This window comes from Candoia aspera, chromosome 11, assembly GCF_035149785.1.
Source record: "Candoia aspera isolate rCanAsp1 chromosome 11, rCanAsp1.hap2, whole genome shotgun sequence".
NCBI lineage: Eukaryota > Metazoa > Chordata > Lepidosauria > Squamata > Boidae > Candoia > Candoia aspera.
In genome coordinates, this window is record NC_086163.1 from 24,848,837 (window position 1) to 24,864,678 (window position 15,842).

Below are 15,842 nucleotides of genomic sequence, written 5' to 3' on the forward strand. Positions count from 1 at the left end.
GGCTGCCGGGGGTGCTCGGGGGTCTGAGGCGGCCGCGCCGACACCGTCGGGCGGGGCTGTTGGCAGGCGCGGGCGGGCCGGCGGGCTCCTCCGTCCGCCAGGGGCGCTGCGTGCCGAGCCGAGCCACTGGGCGGGGGGACAGGCTCCGGAGCCTCCGAGCAGCGGCTGGTGGGGGCTCTGCGCGGCCATGAAGCGGGATCGGCGTGGCCGGTTCTTGCCCGCAGCGCTGGCGGCCAGGGTCGGCTCGGAGCCGCCGGCTGCCGAGACCACAAGGCGAGACTCGGCGAGCAGGACGCGCCGGGGACGCGCCGCCGCCGCCCGGGAGGAGAAGAGCGCTCCGGAGCCCAAGCGCTGGGCCTCGCCGGCCTCGGAAGCGGCAGCCGCACCGGCCGTGGCGGGTGAGCGGACCCTCGTATTTCGCCTGCGGAGGGCCGCCGGGCCTCCGCGCCGCCGCCGCGCCCGCCGCCCCTGAGCAGCACCGGCGGCGAGAGGGCCCCGGAGCCACCGGCGCTGGGGAGGCCGGGCGATCTGGGGGCCCCGGCGCGGGCGCCGCCTTCTTTCGGTTGGGCTCTGTCACCCCGACGGGCGCCAGAGCGGCCGCTCTCCCTCGGCTGACCCGCCTCGGCCGGATCCGACCTGCGCCGGCGCTCGGAGGAGCAGAGCGGGGCCCCAGAGCTTGGCAGGCGGGGAGGCGCGGGCCGCTCCGGGCGCTGTCCCCGGAAGCCGCACCGCCGCCGTGGGGACGCTTCGGTTTCGGTGGGACGGGGTCCGGCAGGCCGAAATCCGGCCGCCGGGCAGACGGGCGAAGCGGCTGCGCGGCGCGCTCTGAAGTCGCAAGCAGCCCGGGGATGGGGGCGGCCCTTCGCGGGTCGGGACGCCTGCAGGATCCCCAGGTCGCTTCTGGAGCGGGGACCCAGGGGCCGGGCAGGACGAACGCAGGTCGGCTTCCTCCGCTGAGCTCAGTAACGGCCGAGAGAGCGCCCTGGGGGCGCCTGGAAGACGCCCGCGGAGGCTGAGTGGATCCAGGGAGGCCGCCTCTCCCGCCACTCCGTCCCGGCAAAGTTGGAGGAGGTGCCGGTTTGCCAGGGACATTTCCAAGCAGCGTTGGGTGCTGAGGCTGCAGCGTGGGCCAGCTGCTTCACTACTGAACCCATCCGGGGGCCACCTTTGGGATGACCAAGTGCAGGAGAAGTTGATAGGACTGGGGAATTCTTGCCCCCAGTTGACTAACCCCAATTTGATGCAGAGATGGCAACAAAAGTCCTTCCAGGCTAATGCATGACTTGTGCCAGTTGTGAGCTGCCGCATCTTCACACAAGGGCCTTTGGTTGGACCTCTTCCTTGGCCCAGATCAGGTGCCTGTGCCAAACTTTTTGGCTTGGCGCAAGGCAGAACCATCACAAATGATCACACACACACACACACACACACACACACCCTGATGGCAAAGCTGAAAACCCCCAGGGTCGGCCCATGGAGCAATGACTTGGCCAGCCTCCCGTGATGGGGAATGCCTGCCAGAGGGTGAACTGATTTCAGAGGGGTTAAGAGTGGCAGGGGTAGACCCTTCCCATGGGGGGGGGCTTGGTTGGGTGGGAACAGCATGGAAGAGCTGAGGGGTGTCTGGTTGGATCCAGCTTTCAAGGACTGAGCGGGGTGTTCAGTGTGCTTAGGAAGAGCTAGAAAAATCCCATGAACCTGATGAAAAATCTGCTGGGTCCTCAGAGATAATGCCACCCACGCTAGTTCTTAAATGTGGAGCATCCCTTGGACCTGGTGCCCTCTGCCTGTTGCCTGCATGAATGCGCCAGAGTGAATTTCCTCAGGAAGGGTGGCAAGCTGGCCCTGGAGGAGAGGGTCCTGCAACATGATGCTCTGTGGCACCGGTAGCGCCACCCGTGAGCAAGGCGGCCTCGGCCTGACAGGCCAGCGTGGCCGTGAGGAGGAGATGCCAAGAGCTTTCTGCAAAAAGCGTGTTCCTCTAGCAGAGGGCGCTGAACAGGCCAAGGCAGGGCTGACTTCTCCCTGAATAGAAATGGGGCCCGGTGCCAGACCCTGTTTTCAGTTTGGAGAGCGAAGCGGGGGTGGCAGAGGTGTGAAGCTGGCGTGGCCACGGGCCTGAGCAGTCGGCTCGGCCCTGTGCCCGCAAACTTGCTTGCCCCATGAGCTGCCAGGGCTCTGCCGTTCTCTCTCTAATAAAACCCCAGAAGTGAACTGTAACAGGAGAGATTCAGCTACAGAGGCAGTAAATGCTATTTTGTATCAAGACAAGCTCAGATTCCTCCGCTTGGATTCCAGCAGAACAAGTTCCTGCTTCTGGGGTCAGACAGTAGCACTTCCTGGGTCTGGATCCTCAAACACACTTTGCTGCTAGAACACAGGCCTGCATCCGGGAGTGGGGAGCCCTAAAGGCTGCACGCTTTACCCACCAAGCACTTAAACTCCCCGTGCACGGCCATTTTGCTTCCGGAGGAAAGTGCCCTTTCCTGTAGGGGAAAGGGGGGGCCACAGCTGGAAAATGGTTCAGCTTAAGCTCAGATCTCGGTCTAGAAGGACCCGAGCCCGAGTCGGTTTCCTGGCTGAGAGGACCGCTGCCTTCCAACACAGGAGGCCTCTCTGAGCTGAGCATCCAGGCCGACCTCCTCTCTTGCAACCCACGCAGGAATTAACCGGGGCCTGGGCACGGGCTACTGCCGGCTTTGCCATGGGAAGTTCTCCTCGCGGAGCCTGCGAAACGCCTTTGGGAAGCTCCCCGTCGCGAGCGAGAGCTCCGAGAGGCAGCGGCGCTTGGACCAGGTCTTCTTCACAGACTTCCAGCGGCTGGTGGGGGTGACCGTCCAGCAGGACCCGTCTCTTCCCCCGTTCGTCTGCAAGAGGTGCCACGCCCAGTTCTACAAGTGCCGCAGCATCCTGAAGGCTTTCATCCAGAAGGTCAACGTCTCGCCCGCGGGACACCCCAAGCCACGAGGAAAGTAGGTTGCGCAGCCTCCTGGCCTCGGTGTTGCCCACAGTCTGCCCACCGCCCAGGCGTCTCCTCTGAGGGGCGGGCATCTTCTCTTCTGCCCGAGTGATTTCCAGGCAGGCAGAGCAACCCCATGCTTGCGAAAGGGCACTTCTACACGAGAGTTTCCTGCTCTGACCTGTCCGCCTTCTCTTCTGCATACAGGAACAATCTTGTCCAGCCTCCACTGCCCACTGCTTCAGCCGGAGAAGGAGAGGCCCCTTGTCTGGGTACGTGAGATGCTGAGTCGTGCCACTCCTAGCAAACGGGGTTTGCCTGCTGCTTCCAAAGCTGAAGGGTGCTTCTCCTTGGGCTGCCCTTGTGGCCGGATCCTGCCAGCTCAGGATGGTCAGCACAGGCCTTGTGCTCCACATTGGATGCCAGCAGGATAGCTTTGGGTTCCAGTGAGTCTGCGCTGCCATCCTTTGTAGAGCTAGGATGCCAGCTTCTGATCTGAACCAAGGAGCAGAATGCTTTTTCTCCGCGATTCAAGCTAGGTTAGCTGATACTCCTGTAGGGATTTTACGCAGCATGTTAGCTTAAGGCATACGCACTGGTCTTTTTGTAGGTGCCATGCGCTGTTGATTGAACGTGTCGCGCAGACTTCTCAAATGATGTACAACATGTTGGACTGATTTTCAAATAAGTTGTCCATAGGACAGCATACCCTGTGCTTTGAAGGGACTGGTGGGGAGAGTCAGAACCTGGACTCGTTATAGTCAATTTTTACCTGGCACCCTTCACGTCGGATGTAGCTACGTCTGCATAGGAAACTTCCTTTAAAAAAACGGAAGGACACAAGTGGCATGAACGATTGTGCATGGATTTCATTCCTGTATCTGTTAAGGGGAAGTCCTCCTGCCTGCCCCACGTGTGATTCTCCCAGGACTGAAACCACCAAACTTCCAGATGTGCATTCATAGTCTGATGCATTATGTATCTGTTTTAAGTTAAAATTGAGCCTCACCCCACACCTGTGAGGTGTGCAGATGTGAAATGAAGACAAGGCCTCAGCTTGGTCATCCTGACAAAACACACACCAGCTCCATTTTCAATTTTATTTTTTGAATGGAAATTCGGTTGATGTGTTCCGGAGGTGATCCAGTGCCCGTCTAGTAGGGACTGCCCGTCACTGGCAGGGGTGGTGCGGGAAGGAAGGTGTTGGCCAGTAGGCCCAGTCTGAGCATGGCAGGCTGTCCTTAATTTCAGCTGGGAGGCTGGACCACCCCCGCAGGTTCTTGCAGCCATAACTGGGGCAGGGTGGATGGGCTCCTTGACCGCTGGCTGTTTTCCTCCCTGTGAACAGCAGACCTGATCACCTCCAGCCCACAGTGCCTTCACCAGCTGGTCATGTGGAGCCACGGCCACGCGGAGAACTGCCCGATGGCCCCCAGCCTGCAGAGCGTCTTGTCGTCCGAGTACTGTGGGATCATCCGAGCTGTGTGGGGCTGCGAAGAGGGCCACAGTTACATCATGAGCACCGACTCGGACTGCAGCACCTTGCTGGTAGACAGCGCCTTGGCTGTCCAGTGGGGACTGAAGAAGGGCCTCTCTCAGCACGTGACAGGCAACGGGGTGGCCTCTGATGGCCCCGGGGCTGCCATCCCGCCATGGCAGCCCCAGCATGGCACTTCTAGAGCAGCAGCTGGCCAGCAGCCTGCAGACAGCGGGACTGCTTTGCCAGCATCCGGCACAGAACGCCTTGTCCCGGAGAGCCAAGGTTTGCCTTCCCTGCAAGACCCTTTGCAGGAGGACCTGCCCCAAGCAGCCTGTCCCCGGACTGGTAGCCCAGGTAAGAGGGTAGCCCCTGGCAGTGACCAGTCAGTTTCGTGGAAGCTGCTTCCCCGAGGGAGCTGGCGTGCGCAGGCTGACGCTAGAGAGCCACCCATCTGGGATGCTGGTGCCAAACGGGTTGAGCCTACCTTTCTACGCTCCCTTCCCGGATAACTTATTCTTTTGGGTCCTGTGGAAAGGAGGTGATCATTGATTAAGCACTTGGAGATAAATGCTCCCATTTCTGCTTTATAGAGCCCTTCCCTTGCACATTTTCATTGTGTGTTATTTTTAGTTTCTGCTCTGTTAATTGCTCCCTGTAGCCCAGACGCCCTCTCCTTCTCAGGAGGAAGCAGGCTGTTGTCACTGAAAGCTCGTCTCTCTCCATCTCTGTTGGCCGAGGAACTGCGTGCCGAACGGTCTCTGCTCTGCAGGGCTGTCTGCTCTCCCCTTTGTAACCCATGCCGTTTTCGTTTTCCTAGGACGGCCGAGTGAGAAGCTGGCACTCTCCACTGCATCAGATGAGCGGGTAAAAGACGCGTTCAGTGACCTTTCTGAGGGGTGAGAGAAGAGTGGGTTTGAAATGTCATCTTTGCAAGCTTGAAAATGATGGTGTTGCAGGGAGAAGTTTATCACACCCCACCAAAAGGATTTGGTTGCTGGAGACTGTTTATGGGGAGGGAAGTGGTAATTGACGGTGGCTGAAGAATAGCTTTTGTTATAAGCTCGTGATGTTTTCTTTGAATAGTTTGACAACATCATTCTTTGGACAAATTCCACATTAAATCAGGCCTGTCCCTGTTGTTTTATGAGTGAGAAAAGTTTCCAAGCCCCAGTTGAAGCTTTAGAAAACTACTTGGGGGCTGAGCCCTCACCTCTCTTAAGCACCAAATCCCCACCTTCCTTACTGCTGGTCACGCCGGTTGGTTGCTGGAAGCTGTTGCATCTGGAGATCCTAGGCCCCAGAATAGTATTTCCTGGAGTTGCAGAGACTGGAATTCTGTAGGCTGCTCGTGGATCTTTATTGGTTTGATGGGGATGCGGCTACCACGTTTTCCAGGGTCCTTTTCAGGAGACCTGCAGCCACCTGTTTGCCTTTGAAGTCACAATTTGTTCCGCTGTCATCTTCTGGACAGAGCTACCTCCAATACTGGAGTGCTGGTGATCCCAGAACAGTGAGGGCAGAGCTGTATGACTGTTATTATGGAGGCTGTAGATAATAACTTGGTGAATAATCAACTCAAGCCAAGCCGGGTACTGCTGTATTACCTTGGCCATAAAACTGCCTCCTCAAACAGCAGCTGCTGCTCGTGTTGTTTCCAGAAAAGCCTCACCCACAACAGACATTTGGAGGGTAGAGCAACAGCTGAGGATCTCGGTTGCACGGAAGGTTCTGCGTTCAACCCTCACCTCTCCAGCTAAAAAGGATCAGGTGGCTGGTGATGGTGAAAACAGAGCTGCTAAGTCTGGGATAGGTATGAAAAGGGTCTGGTCTGTTGTCATATTCCAGACTGGGAAGCCTGTATGTACAATTTTAAAAATTTGCTAAGTGTTCAAGAATACACGGACGTTGGGGGAATTTGATTGAATAAGATTGTATATTGGGACAAAACTGGGTAACCATTATTGGTGGTTCTAAACGTTAAAGCGGTGTTTTGAGATACAACTAATTCATAGTAAGTGACGGGGGGGCGGTACAAGGAGAGAAAGTTGTAGAAATCTATCTTCTCACCCCTGGAATCCTTTCAAGAATTCTCTTTCTCAGGAACGTCTGCAGGCATGTTTTTTTAGCTTTTAGAAGGAATACTGCAACTGATGAAAGCTTATTTCAGTTATTTGAGTGGCCAAGTTCTTGCGCTCCCTTTCAGACACACGGCCAGTTTCCTTCCTTGCTTTTTGGTGGCTCTGTACCTTTTGCACGACACTTCATCCACCTGCTCTCGGCCACTTTCTTTCAGAGAAATTAGTTTCTTTGATTCCTGAACTCAGAGCTGCTGGCCAAGAAAAGGTAACTTGGCTGCCAAGTTGTTTCTCCTGCTGATAGTATTTCTATTCTATTTATTACACTTTTTTTTCGCCTGTTCTCTAAAAAAGGCTCACTGAAGTGTGTTGGATTAATGCCCAATGAGATAGTTAAAAGTCTCTTTCCTTTCTCAGAGAGTCTTCGAGCGATGATGAAAATGACAAGAGAGCAGAGTCTTCAGATGATTCTTTCGAGCCTTATCCAGAAAAGAGGTAGGTCTCTGCTCCAGACTGCTGCAGCTTCTGCAGGTGCAGATTCACAAACGTTTCCTTTCCCCCCCATTTCCAAATTAAAAAAAAAAAAAAAGCCAGCCACTTTCTGTGCTATGTTCCGTTCCTCTCAGGGTGTCCAGCAACAGAAAAGTGGAAAGCAAAGAAGCCAACTTGGAAGAACCAAAAGTAAGGAAGAAGCCAGGACCCAAACCGGGCTGGAAGAAGAAGATCAAGTGTGAAAGGTACCCGAAAGGTCTGTGGTTAGAGGTCCTGAGGGCAGGCTGCCTCTCTTCTGACCCGGCTGCCCCTTTCTTCTCCAGGGAGGAGCTGCCAAACATTTACAAGTGTCCTTATCAGGGCTGCACAGCTGTTTACAGAGGGGCGGATGGCATGAAGGTAAGCGAGAGCTTTGCGTGGAGAGAAGCCGCCCTTCAGGGGTTCATTCCCAAGGCCAGGCGCATTCCATGAGGGTCGATGGTTTAAAGGTGTGGAATTCCTTCCAGTAACTTCCAGGGGCATTAGCCACTGCAAGAAAAGATACATCTAAAGCAAAACATCCAGTCACCAGTTACAGCCTTAGTGAGCTTTATTTTGGGTGGGAACCCTTTTTTGATCCTAAGGAGAAGAACATCTGCATTATAAATAAAGCAGTGCCTTCTGCAGAGCCCAGGTTCCGCTGCAGATTTGATAGAGCGCATGGAACTTGTTGATTCTAAACGCATGACTGCCACTGCAGATTCAAAATGCCACAGCAAACGGCACTGGAAAAAAAAACAGAAAGCGGGGGGAGGGTAAGAGCCAGCAGCGCTCTTGGTCGAACGTGATGGTGAAATAGTGCCTGAGGACAACCCACCCCCATAATGCCGCCTCTCTCGTTGGGCCTAGAAGCACATCAAGGAACATCACGAAGAGGTCCGGGAAAGGCCCTGTCCCCACCCAGGGTGCAACAAAGTCTTCATGATTGACCGCTACCTTCAGCGCCACGTGAAGCTCATTCATACTGGTAGGGCCCTTCACGGTCATCACGCTGAAGAGTTCATCTGTCCACAAACTGCAGACCACTCTTACCGCCACAGATGGGTTTGTGATTGTGCTTTAGTCTGGCAGATTTCAGGAAGGTGAACTTCATTGCCCCCCCCCCCCCATGCAGGGCCAAGAGCAATCCTGTTCCTGCAGGCACCCCTGTTGGAAGGGCAGAGAGAGACCAACCAGGGGAGGGGCAGGTCCTAAGAAGTGGAACCCCCTTTTCTCTAGCTCACCCCACCACAAGCATCTCCCTCAGTAGAGCTGGACCCCCAAGCGGCAACAGAACGACCTCCTGGGTTCCTTCCCTAGCCAGTTTCTTAAAGGACCTGCCACTAATCCAGTCAGGCTAAAGGGGGTAGTAGAAATGGAATCTCGGGGAGTAGGCATCAGATTTTCCTCAACTGCCCCACGCTGATTTTCCAGTTCCACAGGGAAGCCCTCCTCCAAACTGGGGGCCCCTGCTTGCAGCCAGGAGGAGACACATCAAGTTTCTGGAAAATACAGAGAGTTTAGAATTCACAATCCAAAAAAACCTCTTATAAGACCTGGACGGGAAATAATGGTTTGTTTTCTTCTCCAACCAGAGGTACGGAACTACATCTGTGATGAATGCGGCCAGACGTTCAAGCAGCGCAAACATCTGTCCGTCCACCAGATGCGCCACTCGGGAGCAAAGCCACTTCAGTAAGTGCTGGCCCCGATCCAGGAGTCTGCTTGAAGCTACACTTGGGAGCTTTTTGGCAGAGAATGGTCTTGACCTGTAGACACACCATCAAATGGGAGATCTCACACACACACACTCAAATGCTCGCTGTCTTTCAGCCCTGAGACGAGTGTTTTTATTACTTACATGTCCTCTAGTGAGAATGCTGGTTCTAGGAATAAGGTCTCTAAACAATTCAAACAGGAGAGCCTCCCCTCTGCAAAAGAAAAGCAGCTGCCGGACTCCCACTAGAGCAAGCATGGCCGTTCCCGCAGATGCTCCTTTTTTGCAGAAGTGGCTTCCTGAACGGGTGATACGGAACTTGGAAGCTTTTTCAAATACGGTATGAAGCCCAGCTAGAACGTAAAGGTCTGAGAACGTTTTTACCTCCGTGAAGCTGTGTAAAAGTCGATTTTTCATGTCCTTCATGGCAGTGGCACCCTCTGCTCTGCTTTCCTTCCCCAGGTGTGAAGTCTGTGGCTTCCAGTGCAGACAGCGAGCGTCCCTCAAATACCACATGACCAAACACAAAGCAGAGACCGAGCTGGAGTTCGCTTGCGACCAGTGCGGGAAGCGCTTCGAGAAGGCCCACAACCTGAACGTCCACATGTCCATGGTGCACCCCCTGACCCAGACACAGGAGAAGGCCAAGGCGGGGGAGCCCGAGCCCAGGGTGCTGCCAGGTGCCGTGGAAGGCCAGCCCATAAAAGCGGAACTGAGCGCGCAGCAGGAGCCCACCTGAACCCCTGCTGGAAGGAGTGCCCCGAAACAGCTTTGCCCGAGTCGCAGAGCAGGAGTTTGTATCGAGTTTCAACGGCTCTTCAGAGGAGGACCCTGGGAAATAATTTCCGCTGGCTTGTGAAGAGCTTTCCCTTGCTGTGACCACCCTCTCCCCCCATGTTTACGTCAGCCATGGCCGCAGCAGCTTAGGGAGAAGTCACACCTGTTGTAAAGGTGCACAGAGTCCGTAGATGCCCCTGAATTCCCTGCGATGGATCTCGACAATGATGGAAACTTGAATCCAGACCAGATGTTTTACATTAAATTCTAAAGCCAATCTCAAAACGAAAAACGGAACATTTGTAACCTAATTTTTATTGTTACAACGTCATAATTATGCTTGTAATAAATTATTTACACAGTACTCCGGACAGATTCGGCTCCAAGGCACGTACTCGGTTTGTTCATCTTTGGCTGGGGAGGGGGGTTGCAGGAATTCGTCCGAGGCCCTGGCTCGTGGGCTTCGGCCTTCAGAAGAGTGGGAGTTCTTCCTCAAGCAGATCCCCCCCTGCGCTGACGAGGGCCGCCTTGAGCTCTGGGTCCAGAACGCCACAGAGGGACAACATCTGGGAAGGGAAAGAAGTGCAGATGTGGCTCTGACCGTAAAGCAAAATCCTCAGCAGACCAGGGAGACTGCTGCCAGCCCTCCCTTGTCCCAGTCGGTCCGAAGAAAAAGTTTGTGGCGCGGTATTGTTTCCAAACGCGTCGCACCACCTCCCGGTGTCCTACGGCTTCCAATGACTATAGGTAAGAGCAGTCGGGGTGTGCCAAAGCCACAGGACAGGCGGTTCCTTGGCGTGGAGGATTGAGAATCTGGGAAAAAGGGAAGCTGCCTGTCTACCAGGCCAGACTCCACCTGGGCTGTGGTGTCTGCTCTGACTCAACAGCAGCCCTGCAGCTGGCTTCCTTCCAGCTGGAGAAGCCGGGACCGAACGGACCATCTACAGGCAAAGCGGAAGCTCTGCTGACTACCTACGCCTCTCCCCAAACCAAATTTTCAGGCAGTGGCATCTGCTTTGCTGGCGTGGGATGAAAGGGCTGAAGATGCGGGCGAGGCCGGCTGAGGCTAAGCAGCTCTCAGCAGGACATGCAAATGACAGAGATTCAGGTCGGATTCCTGGCTTCCTGGTGGGAGGAGCAGAGGAAGGACTGGGAGATTCCTGCAGGAGCTGGCATGGGCCCCCATCTCTGTCCTTCCCATCGGCTAGAGCTGGTTTACGCATGCCGTCTGCATCCTCCCGGCAGAACTGCAGAGCCCTCTCAATTCCAGTGAAGGCCAGATTTGAAATCTCTGCAGCGCCAGTGAAATTTACAGGGAAAACCTTGTGAAGGACGTGTGACAAAGATTAAGAAGCACCGCACTTTACGTTCAGGAAGGTTCAACAGAATAAGGACCAGCTTCTGTGCCACTGTGTATTTCTGATGTTCAGAGCAGGCACTCACCTCTTGGAGGCTGGAGAAGGTCTCTGGAGGACACAGGGGGATTACACAGAGCAGGAGCTGCCGTGCTTGTTTGATCAGCGTTAATGAATCTTCCTAGAGAAGACAAACCCAGTTCAAACCGACTTCGTAGGAGATCCAGTGTAAGAACTGGAGGGACTGCAGCTGGCCGATGGATTATCTTCTCCAGCCATCTCATGTCTGGCCTTGCTTAAGTCTTTTCTCAGACAGTGAGTAATTGTACGCTCACACATGCTGAAATGTACTGAAAGTATTATTCTTGTTCAGACACTGCCTTTGATAGCCTTCTGCAGTTGTTTCTAAGTTTTCATCAGCCGGTGTGTTCGGACTGCCTTCCCAGAATTCTCAGCCTTTGGCTATGCTGGCTTTGGATTCTGGGAGCTGCAATTCCAGCATATCTTTCCTGTTAGGGAAGGCTGCTTTCTCTATTTCACAGTCCCAGCCAACACACAAGTGCAAAACTGAAGGGCAAAATTGTTGCAGCAGTTATATTTGCTTGTGATGCAGCGACATACTCTCTTTTCTCACGATACGTGTGCAGATGCACTGCGGCACCACTCAGCCCTACAGTGTTTGGAGTGCTCTCTGGGGAAGCCGGGTGTCTCCCAATTAATGGGTCATGGAAACCAACCCACGGGTGGGTGGCCTGCGGATGCCAAGGAAAGAGAACTGCACAGGAAGGAAATGCTGGAGGGCAAGCCCAGCCATGCAAGGAAAGGAACCTGCGTGCTCACAAGGCTGCCGACGTGCAGGGGCTGCTCCCTCTCGCTTGGCCCGGCCACCGCGGTCCCCTCCGTGAAGAGCTGGAGCAGCTGCGCATACATGTCAACAGCAACGCGCAGGAACGCTTGCTGTCGGATAAGCTGCTCTGCATCAGAGGCGAAGAGAAGGCTGGGGAAAAGGAGCACACGTTAACCACGAGCAGACGGCTAATCGACTCAGGGCACCTCTGCATCACCCAGAGGAAGGAAAGGCTGCGGGCAGAGCTCAAGCCGGCCCTCGGCGGCCTATCTTTACCTGAACGCTCAAGTCAAGGGCTGAGACAATCGAGGGCGAGAACCCACCTGAAAGAGGAAAATAGCACTCTACGTGCTCTCTAGGACAATTACTAGTCAGGAATTTTGTGAGAGCCCACAATCTCGTGAGAACATTTGCGCAACTGTCATAAGCACATCACCAAAGAATGGATGCCCTGAGAAGCTGGCTAGTCCCAAAGGCTAAGTTCCTGTCAGCGGAAAAGAGAACAAGGCGAAGGCTTGGAAGGCAGGCCAGAAGGCCCTTCTGACTCCTCTGAGGGCGCCACCAGCCCCAGAGGGGCGACCCCTGACCCCAGTCGGGGTAAGACAGGCCGTGCTCTTTGGTCTCAGAGCGAGGAAAGCTTTTCTCTTCTCCTCCTCTTTAAAAGATGCAACTGTTTTGAAACTGATTGCCTTGACGAGTTCCTCCTGACATTTTCCCACTGTCCTCCTCTTCCCCAAAGTTCCATTTTTTATATGCAAAATGCAGTTCTGAAGCTTACCTGTAGAAGGCAACCGGCAACATCTTCAAGTGCTGATCTGGTACAGTGTCGTGCAAGGCTTCATAAAGCCTGCAGCCTGCAAAGCCAAAAGGGACAGGAATGCCAGGTTTCACCCTGAGAGCGCTGCTGTCGGTTCTATCCTGAACTGTAGCAGATGAAAGATTTTGTACCTGTTCCTGCCGGACAAAAGACGGCCGGCCAGCCAGCCCCTTGTTCCACCAAGCACTGAAGCACCCTGGAGCTCCATTCCAAAGCTTTGCAAACATCCATTCCTTCCTGGAAATTACAGTTAACATAAATTAAATCACATTTTTATTTCCGGGTTCTTCACACAGCCATTGTGCAGCTTTAAACAAACCACAGCCGCCTCTGTCCACCATCTGCAAAAAACCTCTTTTTCGCAAGCAGCCTACTTTGCAGCCACCTTTTGTGGATGGGCCTCCTCAAGCTAGTTTATGCAGATGATACATGTTTAAAAGGATCTGGGCAGTGCTTTAGATGCCATTCCAAAAGGGGCTTCAGAGCATGAATCTGCAGCTCTTTAAAGCAGCTGTGTCCTCCTGAGCTCACATGGCACTGCACAGCTTTTACCAATAGGAGGCACAGCAGATGTACCACGTCTGCAAAGGTCAAACCATGGTGGGCTTGGGAGTCATTTGGCCTTCCTCCATTTCCCCATCACAACCAGCCAGTAGGAAAATAGAACTCACCTGTGGTGCCACTTTTGCTGAGATGAAATCCGTGACAGAAAAGAAGAAGACATACACCAGGAACTGCCAGTTTAAATGAGAACGACAAATAAAAACAGCCACAACAGTTACTGACTTGAAGCTCAAGCGCCCAGTCCGTCCGCCGGACTACCCAACGACAAAGTCAACATTTTTGTCCACCTTGGGAGTCCCCTCCCTCTCCCCAGCAGTATTTTTTTTTTTTTAAGTTCTGCTCTCGGCTAGAACTCTCACCTAAGCAGATTTTCCTCCTGGAAGTGGAAACTGAAATAGCTCACCTGCTCCGCTTTGGGCCCCAACCTTTTCAGCACATCCCCCCTTTTCTCAGGCTCTACTTGCTGCTGAAGAGCGAAGTGGAGGAAAGTGGCAGAAACCCACGTCAGGTTGGAGGGCAGAGAAGTTGCTTCAGATGAAAGAAAGCTAGGAGGTGAAGGCAGGGGTCAGTGGAAAAGTAGCCAGCCGGTCCTGATGCAGGCACACAGCCCGGCTGGATTTCTGCTCCCCCAGTATCACAGGGAAGATCCTCTCCGATGGTCTCTCCTCCTGGACGGAATCGGGAGGGCCCGCTTTCTCTCTTCCTTCCCAGGGAGAGAAGCCATCCTGACCACCAGCAGTCAGGGCAAATAGGACTGCTCTTCAGCTTCTCTGACACCTGTCCCTCAGCACTGCCAATGTGCACCTGTGCCAAAGGTCAGCCACTCGAGGAGGAGGAGGAGGAGGAGCAGCTGGCAAGGGGCATCAGACAAGCTGGAATAAGGGCAAGGAGAGCCCTCCGGGCCATACAAGGGCAGGGGGAATCCATCTGATCAGGCGAAGAGCCAACAGCAACTGGGACAGAGCCCCTCTGCTCTGCTCTGCTCTGCAGTTTGACCGCCTCTTTGCGGGGGCAGCAGACGCGAGCACCTCGCAGAAGCTCACCAGCTGCACTGCTACGGCTCCTTGGGCTTACCTGTTGAAAGACGACTGTAAATCCTTGAGGCTCTGCAGCCCCTGTGCCAGGGGAACGCCAAAGAGTCTCTCCCACTGTGAGCAGAGCACAAACTCCAGCCTCTGCCACCATCGCTGGAGAAAGGCAAACAGAGAGTTTGTAAAACCATGTGCGCTTCTCACAGAAATGCCCAACTTTGCGCTGGGCTTTACGGAGGGTCCAGAGAATCCAAAGGACCCTCACCCTCCTCCTCCCAGCCATGCCATGGCAACGGTGGCACTCGGGCCTCTCGCTCCCCAGGCGCCCAACAAGCCGCTTTTCAAGCCTTATTGGGGCAGCTGCTGTTCTTGCAGCCAAAGGGAAGGCTGGGGAAGGAAACAAAACATTCCTGAGGCTTTTATCTACTTCTTTATTAAAAACAGGTTCTGCATAACTGGAACGTCTTCAGGAAGTGTAAGAATAATGCATTCATCGTTACTTTTGACCAGAGAATCTGAGTATTTTGGCACCTTGCCCCCCAGGACTGCACTTACCTTCTGTGTGGTTTTATGAAATGTCTGTCTCCAAATTCCGAAAATGAGCGTGGCTTATGAGGACCCCTGCAGCACCAATTAATGGAAGTGGCCCTCGATGACTGCCCCAAATCTTGGAGAATTCTTTTTAAGGGTTGTTTCAGAAATTAGGTCGTCATGGAAGGCCTCTTACCGCAGCGGAACAGAGGAGGATGGGACACCCAGCTTGGCACGAGGAGAGTGCGGCTGTCACCTCCTGGGCAGGGTTGTTACACTCCAAACCGGTGCTCAGCAGGCCCTGAGGAACAGCAGGCCCATCAGGGTCAGGAACCCCACGGGTCCCCAACATGAAGGGGAGCCGCAGAGAAACCATACTTGGCACAACCCACCAGCCGTCGTCGTCATCCACGTGCATACGCCACCCGACTCCCAGCGACCTTAAAGCCCTCCCAGCCCACAGACTGCAGTGATGCGATGCCACCCCTCTGCCCTCACTCTTCTTGCTCGCGGCCTCCCTCCGGCCACTGCCCTGCTTCCCCACTACTGGAGCCGGGGGAAAGAGCAGGGGGCCCAGGCTGCCTGGAGAGTGGCCGCAGCCACCTTCCCCTCATTCCTGTGGCTCCCCATTCTAACACAATCCCAGGAGAACGCTCAGCCCCATGGCCAGACTTCCTGCAACTCTCCTGTTTAGAGCCATCAGCGGCTTCCCTCCCATCGTCTCCTCGCGGGTCCCCAGAGCAGGGCAGCCGAAGCTCATCTTTTGGGGTGCTGTTTTCCTCTTTCGGTCATGCAGGCAAAAGACGCCCCCGTTTCTTAACAGGAGGGGGAACTCAGGCCTATCTTCGCACAGACATAACAAGCCCTCTTGTCTTTCTTACCCTGAAGAAATGAGCGGTGATGTCGTAAGGCAGAGAACATCCTCTGGAACAGCTATTCCTCTGTAACAACATCAGAATTTTCTTGAAGGAGTGCCCATGGAGCATGGATAGAGATAAGGAAAGTACAGGCAGTCCTCACTTAATAACCATTCATTTAGTGACAGTTCGGACTTACGACGGTGCTGAAAAACCGACTTACAACCTGTCCTCACACTTATGACCATCACAGTGTTCCCCCAGTTACGTGATCACGATTTGGGCACTTAGCAACCAGTTTGCATCTATGACCATCGCAGCT

General features: G+C 54.5%; 2 protein-coding genes across 3 annotated transcripts in view; one reads left to right on the forward strand and one right to left on the reverse strand.

The window, feature by feature from the left end:
- The first annotated feature begins 139 nt into the window (after positions 1–139).
- ZNF276 (zinc finger protein 276) lies at positions 140–9,882 on the forward strand. Of its 2 annotated transcripts, none has more exons than XM_063313121.1 (11): positions 140–398; positions 2,663–2,972; positions 3,167–3,231; positions 4,308–4,793; positions 5,257–5,335; positions 6,932–7,009; positions 7,141–7,251; positions 7,330–7,405; positions 7,895–8,012; positions 8,620–8,719; positions 9,204–9,882. In XM_063313121.1, exons 1-11 carry the CDS (start codon positions 188–190, stop codon positions 9,478–9,480), a joined length of 1,911 nt encoding a protein of 636 aa, XP_063169191.1. In that variant the 5' UTR covers positions 140–187; the 3' UTR covers positions 9,481–9,882. The 2 variants fall into 2 exon arrangements, with proteins under 2 accessions (XP_063169191.1, XP_063169193.1); XM_063313123.1 differs by having other exon boundaries at positions 4,311–4,793.
- The window catches only part of FANCA (FA complementation group A), a 28,740-nt gene continuing 22,715 nt past the window's right edge, over positions 9,818–15,842 (reverse strand). Inside the window, exons 34-43 of the mRNA XM_063313161.1 lie at positions 15,545–15,604; positions 14,860–14,964; positions 14,176–14,288; positions 13,505–13,646; positions 13,209–13,271; positions 12,669–12,774; positions 12,499–12,574; positions 11,714–11,870; positions 10,962–11,054; positions 9,818–10,084 (exon numbers count right to left, since the gene is read on the reverse strand). Of these exons, the coding sequence (XP_063169231.1) occupies positions 9,989–10,084; positions 10,962–11,054; positions 11,714–11,870; positions 12,499–12,574; positions 12,669–12,774; positions 13,209–13,271; positions 13,505–13,646; positions 14,176–14,288; positions 14,860–14,964; positions 15,545–15,604 (1,011 nt within the window). The 3' untranslated portion in view covers positions 9,818–9,988. The remainder of the gene's footprint in view (positions 10,085–10,961; positions 11,055–11,713; positions 11,871–12,498; positions 12,575–12,668; positions 12,775–13,208; positions 13,272–13,504; positions 13,647–14,175; positions 14,289–14,859; positions 14,965–15,544; positions 15,605–15,842) is intronic.